The sequence below is a fragment of the Mustelus asterias genome, chromosome 4 (assembly GCF_964213995.1).
Source record: "Mustelus asterias chromosome 4, sMusAst1.hap1.1, whole genome shotgun sequence".
Classification (NCBI taxonomy): domain Eukaryota; kingdom Metazoa; phylum Chordata; class Chondrichthyes; order Carcharhiniformes; family Triakidae; genus Mustelus; species Mustelus asterias.
Window position 1 is genome coordinate 65,079,726 of NC_135804.1, and position 23,701 is coordinate 65,103,426.

The window sequence follows — 23,701 nt, forward strand, 5'->3', positions numbered from 1 at the left end:
TTAGGTTTAGGCTGCACTTCAGCTCCATGCTCCTAATATTTTGTTGTGGAGATGCCGGCATTGGGCTGGGGTAGAACCATAGAAAATTACAGCTCAGAAACAGGCCTTTTGGCCTTTCTTGTCTGTGCCGAACCATTTTTTGCCTAGTCCCACTGACCTGCACTTGGACCATATCCCTCCACACCCCTCTCATCCATGAACCCGTCCAAGTTTTTTCTTAAATGTTAAAAGTGACCCCGCATTTACCACTTTATCCGGCAGCTCATTCCACACTCCCACCACTCTCTGCATGAAGAAGCCCCCCCTAATATTCCCTTTAAACTTTTCTCCTTTCACCCTTAACCCATGCCCTCTGGTTTTTTTCTCCCCTAGCCTCAGTGGAAAAAGCCTGCTTGCATTCACTCTCTCTATACCCATCAAAATCTTGTACACCTCTATCAAATCTCCCCTCATTCTTCTACGCTCCAGGGAATAAAGTCCCAACCTATTCAATCTCTCTCTGTAACTCATCTTCTCAAGTCCCGGCAACATCCTTGTGAACCTTCTCTGCACTCTTTCAACCTTATTTACATCCTTCCTGTAACTAGGTGACCAAAACTGTTCACAATACTCTAAATTCGGCCTCACCAATGCCTTATATAACCTTGATGTGGAGATGCCGGCGTTGGACTGGGGTAAGCACAGTAAGAAGTCTCACAACACCAGGTTAAAGTCCAACAGGTTTATTTGGTAGCAAATACCATAAGCTTTCGGAGCTTCCGGAGCTTTCCGAAAGCTTATGGTATTTGCTACCAAATAAACCTGTTGGACTTTAACCTGGTGTTGTGAGACTTCTTACTTATATAACCTTACCATAACACTCCAACTTTTATACTCGATACTCCGATTTATAAAGACCAATGTACCAAAGGCACTTTTTACAATCCTATCCACCTGTGACGTCACTTTTAGGGAATTCTGTACCTGTATTCCCAGATCCCTCTGTTCAACTGCACTCTTCAGAGTCCTACCATTTACCCTGTACATTCTTCTTTGGTTTGTCCTTCCAAAGTGCAATATCTCACACTTGTCTGCGTTAAATTCCATTTGCCATTTTTCAGCCCATTTTTCTAGCTGGTCCAAATCCCTCTGCAAGCTTTGAAAACCTTCCTCACTGTCCACTACACCTCCAATCTTTGTATCATCAGCAAACTTGCTGATCCAATTTACCACATTATCATCCAGATCATTGATATAGATGACAAACAACAATGGACCCAACACCGATCCCTGCGGCACACCACTAGTCACAGGCCTCCACTCGGAGAAGCAATCCTCCACAACCACTCTCTGGCTTCTTCCATTGAGCCAGTGTCTAATCCAATTTACTACCTCCCCATGGGTAAGCACAGTAAGAAGTCTCTCAACACCAAGTTAAAGTCCAACAGGTTTATTTGGTAGTACAAGCTTTCAGAGTGTCGCTCCTTCTTCAGGTGCGTGAAGAGTTGTGTTCACAAACTAATTTTTTGTTAGATGAGTCTGGGCAGGGTCATGCGCTTTCTTGTAAGCCTGCTGCTGGGCCTGGCCAAGGTGGCCATCAACAGGTTCAGACAGAGGGCTGCTGAGGGGATCGTTTGGCCTGACTGCTGCTTTATTGCGGCTGCATTCGTGCCCGGGTGTCTCTGCAGAGGGAGCGTGCGTTGTCCACTGCTTGAGGCCTTTCACGACCAGTGGGCACCACTGCGGTTGGAGTGCATCATCAGCCCTCAAAACCATATTTTAATTCCAATTTCCTTTGAAAGTTTTGCTCTTTTTTTTTTACAGTGCCCCTCTAAGGGGCTTGGTTAATGCAGATTCAGCTTGATAGGTCACATCCAGTTAACTTCAGTGTATTTGCTTCCAGGTGAATGATGATGGCAGCACACTCTACATCAACAAGTACAGCTGGAACAAGGTGGCCAATGTTCTATACCTGGAATCCCCGGCTGGGGTTGGCTTCTCCTATTCTGATGATCAAAACTACGCCACCAATGATGATGAGGTATTGGCTCAGTTTGCTGCCCCTGTACAGACATCCCAGATAGTGAGAGCAGTTTGCGGGGTGGGGCTGGTGATCCCTGTGGCAATCCATCATGACCCTTTTCCACTCTGATTCAGCTTCATTCACGAAAACACTTTTGCTTTCTCTTGTTTCATCAATTTTCAATCCTCCCCCAATGTCTGACTTATATTCGATACCTTTCCTACTTTGTACTCTGTTTGGTAATAGTGTCAGAAGCCTCTCTGTAATCTGAACAACTCCAAGACATCAGATTGCTAGGATTTCACTTGTTATATTCTGCAGCCAAGAGCAATTTGATTATTGGGTCAAAGAAAAAGCACCTGATATTTCTATAGTGCCTTTCACAACTTCTGGATGTCCCAAAGCACTTTAAAACATAGAACATGACAGCACAGTACAGGCCCTTCGGCCCTTGATATTGCGCCAACCAGTGAAACCAATCTAAAGCCCATCTAACCTACACGATTCCAATATCATCCATATGTTTATCCAATGACCATTTAAATGCCCTTAATGTTGGCAAGTCCACTATTGCTGCAGGCAGGGCATTCCACGCCCTTGCTACTCTCTGACATCTGACCTATATCTATCACCCCTCAATTTAAAGCTATGTCCCCTCGTGCTAGCTATCACCATCCGAGGAAAAAGGCTCTCACTATCCACCCTATCTAATCCTCTGATCATCTTGTATGCCTCTATTAAGTCACCTCTTAACCTTCTTCTCTCTAACAAAAACAACCTCAAGTCCCTCGGCCTTTCCTCATAGGACCTTCCCACCATACTAGGCAACATCCTGGTAAATCTCCTCTGCACCCTTTCCAATGCTTCCACATCCTTCCTATAATGCGGTGACCAGAACTGTACGCAATAGTCCAAGTGCAGCCGCACCAGCGTTTTGTACAGCTGCAACATGACCGCCTGGCTCCGAAATTCAATCCCTCTACCAATAAAAGCTAACACACTGTATGCCATCTTAACAACCCTATCAACCTGAGTGCCAACTTTCAGGGATCTATGCACATGGACATCGAGATCTCTCTGCTCATCCACACTACCAAGTATCTTACCATTAGCCCAGTATTCTGTAATCCTGTTACTCCTTCCAAAGTGAATCACCTCACACTTTTCCGCATTAAACTCCATTTGCCACCTCTCAGCCCAGCTCTGCAGCTTATCTATGTCCCTCTGTAACCTGCAACAACTTCTGCACTGTCCACAACTCCACCAACTTTAGTGTCATCCGCAAATTTACTAATCCATCCTTCTACGCCCTCATCCAGGTCATTTATAAAAATGACAAACAGCAGTGGCCCCAAAACAGATCCTTGCAGTACACCACTAGTAACTGAACGCCAGGATGAACATTTCCTATCAACCACTACCCTCTGTCCTCTTACAGCTAGCCAATTCCTGATCCAAACCGCTCAATCCCATGCGTCCGTATTTTCTGCAATAGCTTACCATGGGGAACCTTATCAAACGCTTTACTGAAATCCATATACACCACATCAACTGCTTTACCCTCATCCACCTCTTTGGTCACCTTCTCAAAGAACTCAATAAGGTTTGTGAGGCACGACCTACCCTTCACAAAACCGTGTTGACTATCCCTAATCAAATTATTCCTTTCTAGATGATTATAAATCCTGTCTCTTATAATCCTTTCCAAAACTTTGCCCACAACAGAAGTAAGGCTCACTGGTCTATAATTACCAGGGTTGTCTCTACTCCCCTTCTTGACCAAGGGGACAACATTTGCTATCCTCCAGTCTTCTGGCACTATTCCTGTAGACAATGACGACATAAAGATCAAAGCCAAAGGCTCTGCAATCTCCTCCCTTGCCTCCCAGAGAATCCTAGGATAAATCCCATCCGGCCCAGGGGATTTATCTATTTTCATACTTTCCAGAGTTGCTAACACCTCCTCCTTATTAACCTCAATCCTGTTTAGTCTAATAGCCTGTATCTCAGTATTCTCCTCGACAACATTGTCTTTTTCCTGTGTGAATACCGACGAAAAATATTCATTTAGCTCCTCTCCTATCTCTTCGGACTCCATGCACAACTTCCCACTACTGTCCTTGACTGGCCCTAATCTTACCCTAGTCATTCTTTTATTCCTGACATACCTATAGAAAGCTTTAGGGTTTTCCTTGATCCTACTTGCCAAAGACTTCTCATGTCCCCTCCTGGCTCTTCTTAACTCTCTCTTTCGGTCCTTCCTGGCTAACTTGTAACTCTCAAGCGCCCTAACTGAGCCTTCACATCTCATCTTTACATAAGTCTCCTTCCTCTTCACAAGAGATTCAACTTCTTTAGTAAACCATGGTCCCCTCGCTCGACCACTTCCTGCCCGCCTGACAGGTAAATACTTATCAAGGACACGCAATAGCTGTTCCTTGAACAAGCTCCACATTTCAATTGTGCCCATCCCCTGCAGTTTCCTTCCCCAACCTATGCATCCTAAATCTCGCCTAATCGCATCATAATTTCCTTTCCCCCAGCTATAACTCTTGCCCTGCGGTATATACCTATCCCTTTCCATCGCTAAAGTAAACGTAACCGAATTGTGGTCACTATCACCAAAGTGCTCACCTACCTCCAAATCTAACACCTGGTCTGGCTCATTACCCAGTACCAAATCCAACATGGCCTCGCTTCTTGTTGGCCTATCTACATACTGTGTCAGGAAACCCTCCACACATTGGACAAAAACTGACCCCTCTAAAGTACTCGAACTATAGCTTTTTCAGTCAATATTTGTAAAGTTAAAGTCCCCCATAACAACTACCCTGTTACTTTCGCTCCTATCCAGAATCATCTTTGCAATCCTTTCCTCTACATCTCTGGAACTTTTCGGAGGCCTATAGAAAACTCCCAACAGGGTGACCTCTCCTTTCCTGTTTCTAACCTCAGCCCATACTACCTCAGTAGACGAGTCCTCATCAAACGTCCTTTCTGCCACCATAATACTGTCCTTGACTAACATTGCCACACCTCCCCCTCTTTTACCACCTTCCCTGCTCTTACTGAAACATCTAAACCCCGGAACCTGCAACAACCATTCCTGTCCCTGCTCTATCCATGTCTCCGAGATGGCCACAACATCGAAATCCCAGGTACCAACCCATGCTGCAAGTTCACCCACCTTATTCCGATGCTCCTGGTGTTGAAGCATACACACTTCAAACCACCTTCCTGCCTGCCAGTACACTCCTGCGACCTTGAAACCTTATCCATGACCTCACTACTCTCAACCTCCTGTACACTGGAGCTACAATTCAGGTTCCCATCCCCCTGCTGAATTAGTTTAAACCCTCCCAAAGAGCATTAGCAAATTTCCCCCCCAGAATATTGGTACCCCTCTGGTTCAGGTGTAGACCATCCCGTTTGTAGAGGTCCCACCTACCCCAGAATGAGCCCCAATTGTCCAGGTATCTGAATCCCTCCCTCCTGCACCATCCCTGTAGCCACGTGTTCAACTGCTCTCGCTCCCTATTCCTCTCCTCACTATCACGTGGCTCGGGTAACAAACCAGAGATAACAACTCTGTTTGTTCTAGCCCTCAGCTTCCACCCTAACTCCCTGAATTTCTGCCTTACATCCCCATCCCTTTTCCTACCTATGTCTTGGGTGCCTATGTGAACCACGACTTGGGCTGGTCCCCCTCCCCCTTAAGGATCCCGAAAACACGATCCGAGACATCACGGACCCCGGCGCCTGGGAGGCAACACACCAGCCGTGAGTCCCTCTCGTTCCCACAGAATCTCCTATCTGTCCCCCTAACTATGGAGACCCCAATAACTAATGTTCTACTCCTCCCCCCCCTTCCCTTCTGAGCAACAAGGACAGACTCTGTGCCAGAGACCTGTACCCCATGGCGTACCCCTGTTAAGTCCCCCCCACCACCCCACCCCCCAGCCCCCCTTCCCCTTCCCCCCCCAGCCCCCCTTCCCCTTCCCCCCCCCCAGCCCCCCTTCCCCTTCCCCCCCCCCAGCCCCCCTTCCCCTTCCCCCCCCCCAGCCCCCCAGCCCCCCAGCCCCCCTCCCCCCCCAGCCCCCCAGCCCCCCTCCCCCTTCTCCCCCTTCCCCCCCTTCTTCCCCCCCTCCCCCTCCCCCCCCCCCTCCCCCCCTCCCCCCCCCCCCCCCCCCCCCCAACGCCATCCAATATGGAATACTTGTTATATCGAGGAACGGCCACAGGGGATTGCTGCTCTAACTGCTTCTTACCCCTTCTAGCAGTCACCCACGTATCATCATTTCTAGGAGTAACTACCTCCCTGTAGCTTTTATCTACAGCTGCCTCTGCCTCCCGAATAATCCTGAGTTCATCCAGTTCCAGCTCCAGATCCCTAAAACAGTCTTCAAGGAGCTGCAGGTGTACTCAGTAATAAGGTGGGACACATGGGCGCAGTGCTGGGGGCTTAAAAAAGGCACTGAGAAAAAGGATGTGTTAAAAGATGCTCAACAAGTGAGATTAATTAAAACGGTGAAGGAAATCTCGAGAGACGTCGAGGAGCTGAATGAGAGTGCACAGCCTAGGCATGGGCTGGATAGTATGATAACGCTTGATCTTTTCAAAGACCTCACCTGTGTGGGTAAGGCTTTCTCAGGTAGAGAAGGGGGAGTAGGTAAAGAAGTTAAAATATTGATAATCTGTCTCTAATAGTAAGAGATGAAAATATTTGCACCCCTTCTGAAATATTGTCCGAGAGAGTGGTAATCTTTGGAATAAATGGAGAGAAGAATAGTGTTCCCCTGTGTAAAATAAGGTTGGAAAGTCCAATCAAGACTGGGGAAGTGAACGTGGGAGTGATGGAATACTAGCTATTCCAGGAATACAGTTTATCCTTGGAAATGATATAGCTGGATCACAGGTGGGAGAGATGCCCATTGTAGTGGAAAAGCCAAAATAAAACCCAGGGAACTGAGGAGTTAAAAGAAAAATACCCTAAAACGTTTTCAGACTGAGTGGTGAAAAGATCCCATAGCCATAAGTTAAAACAGGAAGGGAGAACAAAAGAGAAAGATGAAGGAGTTGAGGTTCAGTTAGCTGACATTCTGTTGAATGAGATGGTAGAGGATCAGGCAGAGGTGGTTAGTTCTCAAAGATTCATGGAGTTACAACAGAAAGATGAGATGATAAAGTATTTACATCATAAAGCCTATATGGAAAAGAAATCGGAGCGTATTCCAGAATGCTATTACCTTGAGGATAAAATCTTAAGGTGGAAATGGAGACCTTGGCGGGTTAGTGTAGATGCGAAATAGGCAGAAATTCACCAGATTGTGCTGCCAGCAGAATACAGACAGGAAGTATTGCGGATTAATTACCTGTAGGTGTCATCTAGGAGTGAGGAAGACTCCGGCTAAGATACAGAAGCATTTTTATTGGCCTGTATTACATAAAGATGTGGTTGAATTTTGCCGTACCTGTCGCACGTGTCAGATGGTAGGAAAGCCAAAGGCAGTGATAAAACCAGCACCTTTGTTGCCAATTCCCACATTTGAAGAACCTTTTACATGAGTTATAATTGATTGTGTAGGTCCCTCCCTAAAATCAAAAGTGCAAACCAGTATTTGCTAACTGTAATGGATGTGTCCACCAGGTTTCCAGAGGCAATTCGTTTACGGAATATCAAGGCAAAAAAGATTGTGGAGGAGTTGTTTGCTTTCTTTCAGTTATGGATTACCCAGGGAGATTCAGTCAGACCAAGGATCCAGTTTTACTGCCAAATTATTTATGGAGGTCATGGATAGTTTAAGCATCACACTTTACATCGACTGCATACCATCCTGAATCCCAGTGAGCATTGGAAAGGTGGCATCAGATCCTAAAGACCATGTTGAGGGCTTATTGCCAGGATTACCCAGCTGATTGGGATAAAGGTATCCTTTATATTACTTGCTATGAGAGGAGCTCCAAATGAATTGACTCAGTTTACTCCATTTGAATTGATATTCAGACGTGAAATAAGAGGACCTTTAAAATTGATTAAGGAAAAGTTGGCAGGTCTGAAGTCCGTGGTCTCGTCGTTAGATTATGTATGAGGTGAGAGAAAGATTAAACAGAGTGGGTGTATTAGCTAGACAACAATTGAAGGTGGCACAGCCTTTAATGAAGCAGATAAGAAATCTAAAATTCGTATGTTTGCCTCTGGGGTAAAGTATTGGTGCTATTACCAGTGGTAGGAGATCCCTTTAATGCAAGGTTTAGTGGTCCCTATCAGATTGAAAAGAAGTTAAGAATGGGGAGGACTAACGATATAGTACATGAGGTTAACATAGGGAATACTGTTCGAATAAAACAAAACCCCTATCGGCTTAATCCTCTCAAAGCAGCGCAGGTTCAGAAGGAAGTGGAAGCGATGCTACAAGACTACGTCATAGAACCAAGTCAAAGCGAGTGGAGTTCACTGATTATGTTGGTCCCCAAACCTGATGGTACTCTATGATTCTGCATAGATTATTGGAAGGTCAACGTTGTGACTAAATATGATTCATTTCCAATTCCAAAGATTGTGTGGAAATAGTAGGACCAGCTACTTGCATCATAAAGTTGGACTTACTTCAGGGTTATTGGCCAGTACCTTTGTCAGAAAGAGCAAAAGAAGTTTCTGCTTTTATAACCCCAAATGGGCTATATCAATTTAAAGTAATACCCTTTTCAAAAGTTCATGAACAGAGCTGTCGCAGGTTTGACTAATTGTGATGTCAACATAGATGACTTAGTGATCTTTAGTCATTCATGGAAAGATCACATGGAGAATTTGGCAGAGCTCTTCGAGAGACTACGGAAGGCAAAGTTGGTCATAAACTTGGCAAAAACAGAATTTGTGAAGGTGGAAGTGACATTCTTAGGACACAACATCAGATACGGACGGATGACACCGAGAAACGTGAAGACAAAGGCCATAGAGGAATTTCCAAGACCATCTTCAAAGAAGGAAGTGTGACGATTTTTGGGATTGAGCAGATTCTACAGGAAATTTGTACCAAACTTTAGTAGCATGGTGGCACTGTTTATGGATTTGTTAAAAAAGGACACAAAATTTCGGTGGACAGAACATTGCCAGAAGGCATTTGAGAATTTGAAAGCAGTATTAACCACCGCACCTCTTTTAGCAACCCCAAACTTTTTGAAACCCTTTAAAGTCACCTTCGACGCTAGCGATGTAGGTGTTGAAGCTGTGGTGTTACAGGAGGAAGAATGTGGAATTGAAAGGCCAATTGGTTATTTTTCAAAAAAAACTCAATATCCACCAAACAAAATAATCTATAATGAAAAGGAGTTATTGAGTTTCGTAATGGCCTTGCAACATTTTAATGTTTACATTACAAACAATGCACCAGAGACGATTATGTATATCGATTACAATCCTTTGACATTTCTGGAAAGATTTAAGGACAAGAACGCCAGACTATTTCATTGGAGGCTTGTGTTACAAACATTTAATTTACAGATTGTACATGTTGAGGGTCATGAAAATGGCATTGCGGGTGCTTTATTGTAAGCTGGAAAAAAAATGAAGCCATCTTTTCATCATGATGGTTCATTTTCTTAAGGCAGGTAGGTTTCGCTAAAATTGTGTTTGTAAAATTGTCTGTTTAAAAAGGTGGTGTTAGAAAAAACGATGCAGGTGCATATACAGTACACAGACTGAAACATTATATCAAGAGACCAGACAGTAGTGTTGCCAAGACACCACGCTGTTTTTGAATTTTAATCAAGCAATTTAAACTAGGCATTTGAATAACAGTAGCCTCTCAGATTTGAAATGGATGTTTTGGTAACCTGAGAACCAATCCTGTTGTGGGGATGTTGGTATGTCATCAGGGGTATAAGAGACAGCTCTCAGCTTGAGAGAGACAGCCAGCAACTGCTCTCCCAGCCACAGCTTTATCTCAAAGCCTCATCTGAATAGAAAAGGTACCAAAAGAAGCCAGAGATTCCAGACAGAAGATTCTGGAAGACAACCAACCTGGTTGAAATTTTGAGAGTGACTAAAAAATATATTTTTTTGGTTAATAAGTTGGAATTGCATTTATCTAAACAGCATTCTATTAGAATAGTGTTTTATTTGGTTCGTTAATAGTTTAGTTAATCTGTTCACTGTTAGATAGATAAGTTAGATAGATAGCAAGATAAATAAAGTGTTACTTGTTGATTTTACAGAGAAAGTGTCTCGGGCAGTTATTTTGATTTAGCGAGTAAAAGTTGCTGAAGAACAGGTTGCACTATTTCTCTTACTTTTTAACAGATTATAAGGCAAGGTACTCCTCTTTTGAGTGGTTTGGTGTTAGCTCTCAGAGAGGGGATCAACCTCCCCTTTATAACACTACCCAGTGAGCCACAGCTGAAATCAGATTGTCTTGGGAGATGAATAAGTTCTATCTCAAAGCTCCCAGGGCAGCCAGCAATCCTGAGCTCAGTAATGTCAAGTTGTCTGTGAGTCTGTCACCCCACAGGAAGCACAGCACTAACGCTGATTTCATTTTCACCCCGCCCCCCCCCCCCCCCCCTGCTGCTCCCTACATTGACAGGTTGCAGAGAACAACTACCTGGCCCTGCAAGATTTCTTCAGCAAGTTTCCCAACTTCACAAACAATGATTTCTATGTAACTGGTGAAAGTTATGGCGGAATCTACGTACCGACTCTGAGCATGAAAATCGCCAATGGGCCAGCCAAAATCAACTTGAAGGTATCTGCATTTCCTTCTGCTCTGGACACTCTGATTAGGCTCTTCTTGGCTCAATGGTCCTCCCTCCACCTGTTACTGTTTGGGGGCGGCACAGTGGTCAGCACTGCTGTCTCATAGCGCCAGGGACCCGGCTTTGATTCCTGGTTTGGGTCACTGTCTGTGTGGAGTTTGCACATTCTCCCTGTGTCTGCGTGGGTTTTCTCCAGGTGCTATGGTTGCTTCCCACAGTCCAAAGATGTGTGGGTCAGGTTGATTGGCTGTGCTAAATTGCCACTTTGTGTCAGGGGGACTAGCAGGGTAAATACGTGGGGCAACAGGGATAGGGGCTGGTTGGGATTGTGTTTGGTGCGGACTCGATGGGTCAAATGACCTCCTTCTGCATTGTTGGGATTCTATGGATTGTCCCGATTCAAATCTGGAACACTGCCTCGCCCCACGCATAGGATTGAAGCATCTAATAAAGAGTCTGAGAGAGTAGAGTCTTTATTTAATACAGCATTTTATCACAACATCCCAAAGACTCTTTCAACCAATGAAGTACATTTGAAGCATAGTCATTGTTGTAATGTAGGAAACATGGCTGCTAATTTGGACACAGCCAGCTCACACAACCAGCAATGATCTATTTTTCTAAGGTTGGTGGGATAAAATTTGGTCAGGGCAATAGGGAAGACAGTGCAGAAGGAGGTCACTCGGCCCATCGAATTTGCACTGACTGTCCAAAAGAGCATCTTACTCAGGCCCACACCCATCCCCGCCTTATCCCTGTAACCCAGCTCATTTACCATGGTTAATCCACCTAATTTACACATCTTTGGCATGTCTGCATGGGTTTCCCATGCAGACACGGCAAGAATATGTAAATTCCATACAGTCACCTCAGGCTGGAATTGACCCTGTGTCCCTGGAGCTGTGAGGCAGCAGTGTTAACTACTGTGCTGCCCTATGGGGAGGATAGTGTAGATCGTGCCTGGGATCTTTTAAGTCCACCTGAGGGGACAAGGAGGGGATTTGGTTTAATGTCTCATTAAAAAAGAAAGCACTTCTGACAATGCAGTGCACTTTCAGTACTGTATTGAAGTGTCAGGCTGAATTTATGTCTTTCAGACATTGAAGTGTGATTCAAACCTCCTGGCTTTAGAGGTGAGAATGATACCCATTGAGCCATTGTTGTTGGCTGCATTTCCTCAGTGTTTTGGGTCTTGTCAGATCTCTCAGCCAGTCCCTGGTGTCAGCTGTGAATGAGGGAAGTAATTGGTGTGTGTATCCTGCAAGCGAAAGTTGGCCTCATTGGTCAGAGCGGTAGAGGGAATGCCAGCTGGATTCACTGTCATCAGGGCATGGTGGTGCGGGGGAGCGGCGGCAGGAGGGCGGAGTTCAGCTTCTTTTAGTGATGTTACATTCTGTGTTCCAGGGGTTTGCAGTCGGGAACGGATTGAGCAGTACATATTTTAACGACCAGTCAATTGTCTATTTTGCATATTATCATGGACTCTTCGGGGACACGTGAGTATTCTATCTGAATTTCCAAATCTGGTATATTAAATCACAGCGTGAGGTCGGGCTGAAAGGGACATCATCCTCACTTGAAATGTGGCACACCAAGTCAGCCACCCTGTTCAATGTGGGATGACCTGTTCCTGTTGAAGCAGGAAGGCCAGTTCTGGATACCACACTTTTTAGGAAGGATGTAAACACTTTAGAGAGTGTGTAAGAAAGATTCATGAGAATTGTTCCAGGGATGAGGAATTTCATTGACATGAATACACTGGAGAAGTTGGGCTTTTCCTTGTTGGAGAAGAGAAGGTTGAGAAGAGATTTGATCGAGGTGCTCAAAATTATGAGGGGTTTGGAAAAGTGGATAGAGAGGAACAGGTCTCACTGGTAGAAGAATGGAGAATACAGAGGCATACATTTAAGGTAATTGGCAAAAGAAGCAATGGTGACATGAGGACAATCTTTTTCTCACTGAATGGTTATGAGTTGGAATGCACTGCCTGGAAATAGATTCAATTGAGGCTTTCGAGAGGGAATTAGATTATTATTTGAAAAGGAAGAGTGTGCGGTGCTACAGGGAGTAGGTGGGGAATGGCACTAAGTGAATTGCTCCTGCAGAGGGCCAGCTATAACAAACCAGGCTGAACGGCCTTCAGTGCTGTAACCAGCCTATGAATCTGTGATTCAATTTTGCTGGCAAGCCTAATGTGAGGGGCTAAATCAAACAACTTTTGGAAATCGATGTATTCCACTTCAACCACATTACCCTCATCAATCCTTTGTCTCATCATTAAAAGGTCAATCAAGTTTATTGAACAAGATTTGCCCTGAATTAATCCCTGCTGACTTTCCTTAATCTACATTTGTCCAAGTGACTGTTAATCTTGTCCAGGATTATAGTTTCTGAAAGCTTTCCCATCACTTGAAGTTAAATTGAATGCTTGCAATTGCTGGGCTTATTCTCTCATCCTTGTTCAAAACAAAGAGTGTAACATTTGCAATTCTCCAGTTCTCTATCGACACCCCTGTATCAAAGGAGGATTTGGAAAATTATAGTCAATGCCTCCCTAATTTCCACCTTTACTTCCATCAGTAACCTAGGAGGCATCCCATATGGATCAGCTGACTTATCAAACAAGTACAGCCTCTTTCTAATACCTCTTTATACATTTTAGCTCAGTTACTCCTCTTTCTAGACTGGCAGTATCTTCTTCCTTTTTCAAAACAGGTGCAAAGTACTCATTTAGTACCTCAGCTGTATGCTCTATCATGTGTAAGTTTTTTTTTGGTTTCTGATCAGCCCTACCTCTTGTTATTTGCCTCCTATTTGTCTGCGTTTAGAACACTTTTGGATTCCTTCTTGTGTTAGCTGCCAGACTTCTCAGACTCTCCTTGCCTCTCTTATTTCCCTTTTCACTTCCCATCTGAACTTATCTGTATTCAGGCTAAATCTCACTTGTGATCTGTCATATGCCTGCTTTTTCTCCTTCATCTTACTCTCATAATTGCGGGAGCTCTGATTTTGTTTTCCCAACTTTTTCCCCTATCTCCTTTTTCCTTTTCTGAACACCTGGTGTCCAAGAACATTTGGTGCCCAGTCCTGCCCTTTTGGAGCTAGGTCTGTTATCATGGCGGCATCATATCGAAGCTGCAGACTGGGCTCAACGTGAGGAGACTGAGGGCTGGGATGGGAAGGAGAGGAAATGTCTCGAGGGCATCTGAGCCTGAGCACACAAAGGTTCGGTCAGACATCATCTATCTTTTTTTCTTCCTAATTCCTTAAGATTGTGGAGTAAACTGAACAGATACTGCTGCAAAGATGGATCCTGCAACTTCTTCAACAACAGCGAGTCTAACTGCCAAAAATCAGTAGGTTCTCCTTGTTCACTTATCCTCTCCAGCTTGCTTGCTCGCTCTGACTCTGCCTGCTGTATGTGAAAGACTTGCATTTATAAAGCGCCTTTCACAAACACAGGCTATCCCAAATTCCTTTACAATCAATGAAATACTCTTTGAAATCTAGTAACTGTTGTAAATGAGACAGCCAATTTAAGCACAATGAAATCTCACAAACAGCAGTGTGACAATGACCAGATCATCCATTACAATGATACTGATTGAAGCAAAAGATTGCTTGGGACACTGGGATAACTCCCCTGCTCTTTCAATTGCGCCTGAGGATCTGTTGTGTCCAACTGAGAAGGCAGGCCACCTGAAAGACAGCACCTCCAGCATTGCTGCACTCCCTCAGTACTGCCCTGGAGTGACAGCCTGGACTATGTGCTCATGTCTGTGAACTGGGACATTGAACCCACAGCCTTCTGACTCAGGAGATTAGAGTGAACCTCAGACTTCTCCGTTTTCTAGAGAAGGACAATTGTAACCTGATTTGCTCAGCCGAAACTGACTCCCATCAGATCAGCCACCCAACTTCGAGCTCGTCAATATCTGAAACATGTCTGGCCTTTGAGGAGTTGGTCAGTCTCCAGTCTGGTGGAGCTTTCATTCTTCCCTCCAGCTGCCTGATTGGGTAGAAATCAGTTTTGAGTGCAATTTCTCATTCCTTTCAGCATTTCTTACGTCCTCTGTCATGTGCAGACTATCCCAATTGGAGTGAGGTACTGAGTGATAAAGAAAGACATCTGGAAGGGGAAACTGCCTGAGGAGGTATTGCGAGGTAGTTACGTGTGCATTCCAAATTGGGGGTATTTGTGTTGTGGTGGGGGATATTTGGATTCCTCAGCACTCTTTTGTATAAAATCATCAAACAGGAAAGGAGACCATTGGGCCAATTGTGGATATAGCAGTTCTTTGAAAAAGCTTTCTGATTAGTTCCATGCTCTTCTGTTTCTCAACAGCCTTGCAGACTTTTCCCCTCGAGTATTTATCCAATTTCCTTTTCAAGTTACTATTGAATCTGTTAGTACGTTTAAGATCACCTTGGCTTTTGTAACATAAGAAAATTAAAGTTTGTCATCTGCTCCAGGTAGTTTTGCTCTTTACCATAAATCTATGTACACTGTGTACAACCATCCTGTCATTGGAACAGTTTCTCCCTCCACTCCAACAAAACCTATTGGAATTTTGAACACCAGTAAACCTCCCCTGACCTTCTCTATTTCAAACAGAACAAAACCAGCTTCTCCAATCTCTCCACATAACTGGAGTCCTTCATCCCTGTTTCCATTCTGGTAAATATGGTACCCACAATTGGCCTAATCAACGAATTATAAATGTATGAATTAAGAAACACTTGTATTTATATGGCTCCTTTCACAACAACAATACCTCTCAAAAGTGCTAACAGCCAATTAAGTACTTTTGAAGTGAAGTCACTGTAATAATGTAGGGGACGTGGCAGTCAGTTTCTATAAAAGATCCCATAGACAGCAATGTATCAGTGACCAGATGACCTGTTTTTAGTGATGTTGATTAAGGGATAGATATTGGCCATGAAACCAAAGAGATCCATTTTGCACTGCTTTGAATAGTACTATTGGATATGTTCCAACCACCTCCAGAGGGTGACTGGTCTCCATGTAGCACAACTTTCTTGCCTTTGCACTTTCTGCCTTTTGTGTATAAAGCTCAGGATCTAATACTTTTTTTTTCAACAGCCATATCAAGTTGCCCTGCTAGTTTTATAGATTTGTATATGTAATCGTCAGTTTACATGGAGATATAATCCTTAGTCCAGATGTATATTTCCAGCTTCAGATATGGTACAATGGTGACAGGATGGGCATCCAGGTAGCTTAAGAAAACAGTAAACAAAATTATTTTCTTCACAGTTGAAGGAAGTTTTCATGATCATCTACCACAGTGGACTCAACATGTACTCGTTATACATGGACTGTGTTGGGGGAGTACGGAGAAGTAACATGCGCTTCCACAAAGACCTCAAGAACCTCTTTAAGTTTTACCAGTTTGAAGTAGTGGAGGTACAAATTATCCATTTCCTTTCTGTATAAAATCCCTAAAGGACCACTCGCAACCTATTCATTCCCACTTATATAGAATCCCAATGCCACATCTCATTAACTCTGTTTAGAATCCCAATTGATCAACCACATCCCATTCACTCCCACTATATATTTTCCCAAATGGATCAAACTTTTTCTTTCATTCTTACTGTACAAAAACCATTGAGTCCAACCCTTTACAATTAATGAAGTACTCTATATACACAACACACACATACATTTTCCTGCTCTTCATATTGAAAATGTCATAATTTTCTAGAATGTCCAATACATTTTATAAATCTTGCCTATTTTGTGTTAATCTGTGTTTAGTTTTTATTTTTGGCATGTGTGAATAGTCTCTCAAAATACATCTGTGCTACTGTAAGTCTGCCTGTCTCCTTTCTCACCAGAATACCGATGATTCTGGTAACCTGGCTCCTCCATGTATCAATGGTACTGCTCAGAGGATATGGCTAAATCGTGCAGATGTGAGAAAGGCTCTACACATTCCAGAAAATGTCCAGTCCTGGGAACTCTGCAGGTATGAGACTATGTAGGAAATATTGTGGGTTCAAAACACCGCTTTGATTGCATACCTTCCCATTGCTTAACAAAAATCTACCTTATTAAATACTCTGTTAAACACCTTGATAGATCGCTACTCACCCTTCTAACTTTACAACTGAATCATGAACTCATTTTGATGTATCTTTTTGTTAGGGTCCCAGACCAGAACCCCAAGGTGTATTATGAAGCCAGACTAGACCCCAACAATTCTTCTATTTCAGCATAAATGTGAGGAAAGAATGCTTTACTTCTTGAGTAATTTCACTGACAAATTAGGGATCTTTTATCAAAACAAGCTTTATTCATAACACAGTTTATACAAAACACTAACAAAATGAAGCAGCTTAACTCTTAACAGTTGAACAATCTTTAAACATGAAAAGAAACGCTAATTTCTAACTTATCACTATTTCCGTTCCAAATAAGCACCATTCTTCTTACAGACTTAAAATGTACTTGAAATATAGTTAGTAATCACAAATATCCTTGTTATAATGAGTATAGACAGCCTTGGAGCTTTCAAAAGCCTGCACAATTCTCTTAACTTCAACCAAATCCCAACTCCTTTCGGCAGAAGCCTGTTTCTTTATTCTACAGATCCAGCACTCCACATAAACCCATCACATGACCCTTTAATTCACTCTAATGTGAAATCCCAAGGGAACCTAAATAAACAAAAGTCCATTAATTCAATTGAACATAACCACTTGTAAGTTTCAAAATGAGTATTTATCCTGCTTTCCCAGCATCTGAGCTGCATTCCCTCCAGACATACTGACTACCTGTAGAAAAAAGCTGAATTTTAAAGCATTCTCCTAAAACATAAAAAACATTCGACGGGATTTTACAATCTCGCTTGAACGAGGCCAACTGAGATTTTTGATTTGCTTGCCTCACCCGCCCTGATTTCAGGGTGGGCGAGGCAGTAAAACTCCAGCCACTATATCTATATATCATTTGCACACTTTCATCACATTGTATTTATTCTAATCTGAGCTAAGCCATCTCCTCCTCTGCAGTGAAGTGATTGGTAAAGGCTACCAACGTATCTATAGCACCATGCGTGATTTCTACCTGAAGTTGCTCAGCAAGGGTCTCCGTGTGCTGGTCTACAATGGGGACATTGACATGGCCTGTAACTTTCTGGGTGATAACTGGTTTGTGCAGTCGCTGAATCAGCAGGTATGTAGGATAGCACTCGATACTCAGAATTGAGCTGAGGTGTATCATACTGATTCATAAAGCTCCATGACTGTAAAACTTTTCATATTGTAATATTATTGTCACATCCTGTGCTCAGTTAAGCAACTGATCCAGCCCTGGTTGTGGGGACATTGGAGATGTTTCTAGTTATGGAAGGTGGGATATTAGTGGGAATTTCCCTGTGGCTGATCACTGACCCTGGCTGGAAAGTGTGTGTATGGATGTGGGGTAAGGCTGGGATCAATGATAAAAGTCTGCTGAGGTTTCAGTTATTTAATTCATTTACAGGAAATGGGCATCACTGGCTAGGCCAGCATTTATTATCCATCCCTTATTGCCCTCAGGAAGATGGTGATGAGCTGCCTTCTTGCACCACTGTAGTCCATGTAGTGTAGGTGCACCCACAGTGCTGTTAGGGAGGGAGTTGCTGGATTTTGACCGGGTGACAGTGAAGGAACGGCAATATATTTCCAAGATAGGATGGAGTGTGGCTAGGAGGAGAACTTGCTTTATCTGCTGCCTTTGCCTTCTGGATGGTAGTGGTTGCGGGTGCTGTTGAAGGAGCCTTGGTGAGTTGCTGCAGTGCACCTTGTAGATGGTTCACACTCCAGTGACTGTGTGGCTATGGTGGAGGGAATGAATATTTAATGTGATAGATGGGTTCTTTTGCCCTGGATGGTGCTGACATACTCACCAAATGAAGGATGGTAACCTTCGGAAAGGTGTTAGGCCTATGTGATTGAAATTAAACAATGATCAGCACTCTCAGATAAAATGGTGGGAAGAGTGAGGTAAACATTCTAGTTAAAGGGTTAATCTGTTTGCACCTTGCAGATGGGACTGTGCCGTGATCCCAGATACTGAATGCCTGGCCCTCACATGAATCCAGCACTCCCATGTCCTATCTACATGAAAGGCTGTCTCTGTTAGCAGCATTTCTTTAAATCTTGAGCTACCCCTGTCACACAGCTGGGCAGATTCTGGGACACCTGAGATAAGTGTATCTGTGAGCAAGGTACTTGCGAATCGTTAATGTGGAAATATTATCTCCAGCCTGTGTGGAGGCCTTTGAGCTTCAGTAAGACTTGAGTGACAGGTGTGTCATTCGCAATGAATAATTGACTAACTGACCCATTTCACTGCCAGAAAACTTTGGACTACCAACCTTGGATTTACAATAAGCAGATCGCAGGGTTCTACGAGCAGTATGGGAACCTCACCTTCCTGACTGTCAAGGTAACTCCTTTACATTGTTTTTCTTTTTGATCTAATGTACAATGTGAGTAATAGTGAAACCTGCACCTAGCAATAAAAGTGTAACATGGGACAGGACACATTCTGATTACACATCACTGGCTGAAGCAGTTAATCTGAGAAAGAGACTTGCATTTATTTGTGAAGCATTTTTCTTGGCTTCGGGTGAGTCCCAGGAATTTGAAGCTAAGAATTGATCCAGCAACAACTGGCATTTGTGGAAGAGAGTTCCAAACTTCTACCAGTCTTTGAGTAGAAATGTATCCTAGTTTCACTCCTCAAAGATCTGACTCTATATTCCGATCACGTCCCTGCTCCTTGATTCCCCAACAAGTGTTTCTTTTGATTAATGCTGAATATCCTGAAGACTTTATTAAATCTTCTAGATTCCAGGGAATGCAGCCCTAGTGTTAAAGCTGGCACTTTGGTGCAAGTGAGAATTCAAGTAGAGATCGTGAAGGGCTGCTGCAATTTATTCTTATTGTCTTACCTCCTGTTGTTCGCAAGTGTTCCCCTTATGTCTTCAAACTCGGAGACTGTAATTTGATATTTAGCTCCGAGTAACTAGCTATCAATCCAATAAATAAGGTTAGACAGACATGGCAGGGGAGGTGGAGCACTGTAACTGCCATATGTGGGAGGTTGTGGCAAGTGTTGCAATCCTGGACAGCCATATCTACAGTCGTTGTCTGCAGGTTGAAGCAACTTCAACTTGGAGTTGATGAAATGGAGCCTGAGCGCCAGACGTTGCAAGGCATAATAGAAGGGGTGAGTTATCTGGATACTTTGTTCCAGGAAGCAATCGCATCCCTTGGTTAACTGCAACTTTTGAGCTGATGAATGGTCAGGGTGTGCCAGCGAGTTGGGTAGATATGGAGAGTCCAGCATGTATTAATGGTGGAGCCTGAGCCCTTGACTATGACCAACAGGTATGAAGTGCTTGCTACCTCCATGGATAAGAACAAGGACTGCAGTGTGATTGGGCAAATTAACCATAGTGCAGGATGCTATGAAAATGGGGGTAAGAAAAGATATGTGGTGATGCTAAGGGGGATAGATACTGTTCTGTGCAGTCATGACTGGAGTTCTGTAGGTTGCACTGCCTGCCCCATGGCAGGGGTTAAGGGCATTCCCTCACAGCTAGAGACAAACTTGTGGGAGGATCCTGTTGTCATGATACCTGTTGGAACCAGTGACAAATACAGAAGTAGGATTGATATGCTGTTGAGAGAGGTTGAAGTCTAAAATGCAGAACCTCAAAAGGTGATCACTTCTGGATTGTTTAAACTGATCCACATGTCAATTGGCATGAGGTCAAGCAGATTAGAAAGTTAAACATGTGACTCGGTGGTGTGGGAAGAATGGGTTTTGCTCGATTGAAGGCTGGCATATTGATTGTAGCTGAGCTGTGGGTGAAACATCGTGATGATTTCATTGATAGAAATTGGAATTCTGGCAGTGCACCTGAAATCCTATTCCCGATGGCAACTCTGTAGACACGAGAGTCACTATCAGCCTTTCCCTTCTGGGCAGAAGGTATATCCCCATGCTTGTTCATCAACAGCAGCCCCTCCATAGGAAGGGGGGTCTTACTGAGGATGACAATGTCAATTTGGAGTCTCAATAGCTTGGTGATACAATTGCAGTTCTTCTTTCCTGACAGTCAGTCTTGAGATTGTTTTAACTTTCCATGTTGCAAAATGTGAAGTTTTATATTTTTGACCACAAAGGTGGTGACTCCGCAGGGTGTGGTTCTCCAGCCAGGAGAAGATGGGACAGCCTATTCTTTGGGCACCTTTTTCTAGTCCCTTTCCCATTTGGGGTGAACAGATGGTATCCCAAAGAGGACAGCTCAGTTGCAGATGTCCCAATACAGGTGCCCACTGACACTTCATGCATCTTTCGCCTGTGAGCAGATTCTTGACTGGGGAGTCCCAGGTTCACAGACCTGTCCCCATCATCAATTCTCAATTGCTACGGGACTTGGAAAATGGGACCCTGATAGAAGTGTGCGGATAACTTTGTTTAACTTGGGGCGCCGTTATTGTCTACATGATTTTGGTGGGTGATGTGATCAGATTTTGATGATGGGTTAAGCCACGATGACTGGGACAAACCTCTGCCTTCACCCCCAGTCTCTCTCAGGCCTTAATGACCCTCCCCTTCCCCTCCAGTCTCACACTGACCCCAATGACTCTCCCCCTGGCTCACACTGACCCTCATGCTGCTTCACCCTCCAGTCTATTTTATTTCATTCTGGGCCTTCACTGCCCGGGCTGCCATTTATTGTCCCTCTCTAGAAGGAATTTGCATATTCTTCCCGTGTCTGTGTGGGTTTCCTCTGGGTGCTCCGGTTTCCTCCCACAGTCCAAAGATGTGCGAGTTAGGTGCATTGGCCATGCTAAATTGCCCCTTAGTGTCCCGAGATGCGTAGGTTAGAGGGATTAACGGGGTAAATATGTGGGGTTACAGGGATAGGACCTAGGTGGGATTGTTATCGGTGCAGACTTGATGGGCCGAATGGCCTCCTTCTGCACTGTAGGGATTTTATTGTATAAGGAGCCAAGCAACCAACCTCTCTGGACACTGGTTATTATGGGCTGTTGAAAAGGGAAATTTAATTACTGTGTGGAGTTACCAGGGTGGTGGTGATGTCCACTAATCTTAACTCCTCTCTCTCTCTTCCTCAGGGAGCGGGACACATGGTACCACAGTGGGCACCAGCACAAGCCTTGAAGATGTTTGAATCCTTCCTCTCCGGCTCTACATACTGATTGGGCCAGTGGCTTGTCCTTCCAGCACGTTGCTTTGCTATCTTATTGCCTTATTCTCATCTAATTTTTTTATCTCTCTCTCCCTCTCACACAAAATGGGATTTTTATCATAGCACAGGGACCAAAGCAAACCTCAACAAGCTGAGCCAAGTGAAACCAAACCAACTCTTGTCGAGTAAGAGAGACTGATTTTGGACAGCAACATTTCTCCGTGTTGACGGTATTTGTTCTGATCCATTAAATTGAAATGGAAAGAAAAACTGAGAAGTGCTCAATATGGGCACCTTGACATTTCATAGTCCTATTAAATTGATCTCGGTCAGTGACCCTGGGACTCTCTTTAATGCTCAGAAAGCCCATGTTTCAAGAGTGAATCCTTCACCGTGGTTATCCTCTTCTTTCATTTTTTCCCTTGCGGACACTCACCATCACTGGGTAACCACTGAGCAGCTCGCCCACAGCCAGAAACAAAATGGTGAACCCACCATAATGACCACAAAAAAAAAAAGTGACCTCCAGAGTGAGATTTGGAACCTCCCACCTTACATTTTCATATTTGGGTTGTTGTGTTGGTCTGGGTAATAGTTTTGCCACTAGAGGCAATCCTATCGATGAACTGGGTTATCGTGGAAACCGTTGGACAGGGAGGTCTCCTTTGCACAGTCTGGAACAGGGCCCCTGTGCGCATAGGGAGTCCCCCACCTTGGGCTTTTGCGCACACAGTGAGTCACCCCCTTGGAGCCTAGCCTGGGGCTGCTGCGCTTATGGGGACCAAATTCCCCCTGCTTAATTTGTTGCTGTTGCTATTTTGAGTTAAACGTCCCATTTTGGAATGTGTCTTTTTGTAATCATCTTAGGATTTCTAATCATTGGAATGTCCAAAACAATCAGTTCCCTGAGGGAGCTTTTTAATTTTTTTTCAGATTGTTTAATGTGATTTTTAACAAGGGTCAGAAACACTGAGTAAGTTCAATGACTTCTCCTCCTGAAAGGGACTGAATCCTTCAGTTGCCTTTAGGTGGGCTTCTTCAGAACACTCACACTTGAGTCATGACGTATGTGAGGTTCAAGAGCGAAAGGTACCTTTTGGACCCCTGGTTCCCCAAGCTCTTGGTCGCTGAATCTATTATAGACTGTTGTAGGTAAAAAACCTCTGACACTATTAGTAGATCAAAATGCAGGTTTATTTTCACAATTGTGGGAGAAGTGAGGTTCCTAACAGTGGACCCCCAGCCTTCTCATCGAACACAAGTAAGAACAGAGTTTATATATGTCCCGGGCCCCGCCCTCATTACATTGCAATTCTCTAAGATGTCTGTCATTGTTCATGGTGAGATTCTTGTTGTATTAGCAGTATCTTCCTCTGCATAGTTTGTTCGATCTCCAAGGCCACGATTGTTCGTCATTTATATCCTTGAAACAACATCACAGGTTTTGCACAAACAAGTTAACTAATATACATACAAGTTTGTATAATACTTTATATCAGGATAAGATGAATAACGTATGATGAATATATATATATAAATCTATGGTTATACAAAGACAGAAGGCACACATGTCAACTCCATCGTGTTAAACAAAGGTACATGAAAATGGAGACTGTTTAGCTTATTTCAAGCTGGGTTAATCGCATTTCTGAATAACAGTGGAGACAGCAAAAAATAGCTGTTCCTCTTATCTGTAAGAAGTTTAACA

The 23,701-nt window shown here is 43.8% G+C and overlaps 1 protein-coding gene across 1 annotated transcript in view; it reads left to right on the top strand.

The window, feature by feature from the left end:
* LOC144492763 (lysosomal protective protein-like) overlaps positions 1-22,919 on the top strand; it is a 46,692-nt gene extending 23,773 nt beyond the window's left edge. Inside the window, exons 3-11 of the mRNA XM_078211169.1 lie at positions 1,883-2,020; positions 10,585-10,743; positions 12,158-12,249; positions 14,025-14,109; positions 16,032-16,181; positions 16,616-16,746; positions 17,792-17,954; positions 19,122-19,211; positions 21,920-22,919. Coding sequence (XP_078067295.1) covers positions 1,883-2,020; positions 10,585-10,743; positions 12,158-12,249; positions 14,025-14,109; positions 16,032-16,181; positions 16,616-16,746; positions 17,792-17,954; positions 19,122-19,211; positions 21,920-22,003 — 1,092 coding nt within the window. The 3' untranslated portion in view covers positions 22,004-22,919. The remainder of the gene's footprint in view (positions 1-1,882; positions 2,021-10,584; positions 10,744-12,157; positions 12,250-14,024; positions 14,110-16,031; positions 16,182-16,615; positions 16,747-17,791; positions 17,955-19,121; positions 19,212-21,919) is intronic.
* Positions 22,920-23,701: the final 782 nt, after the last annotated feature.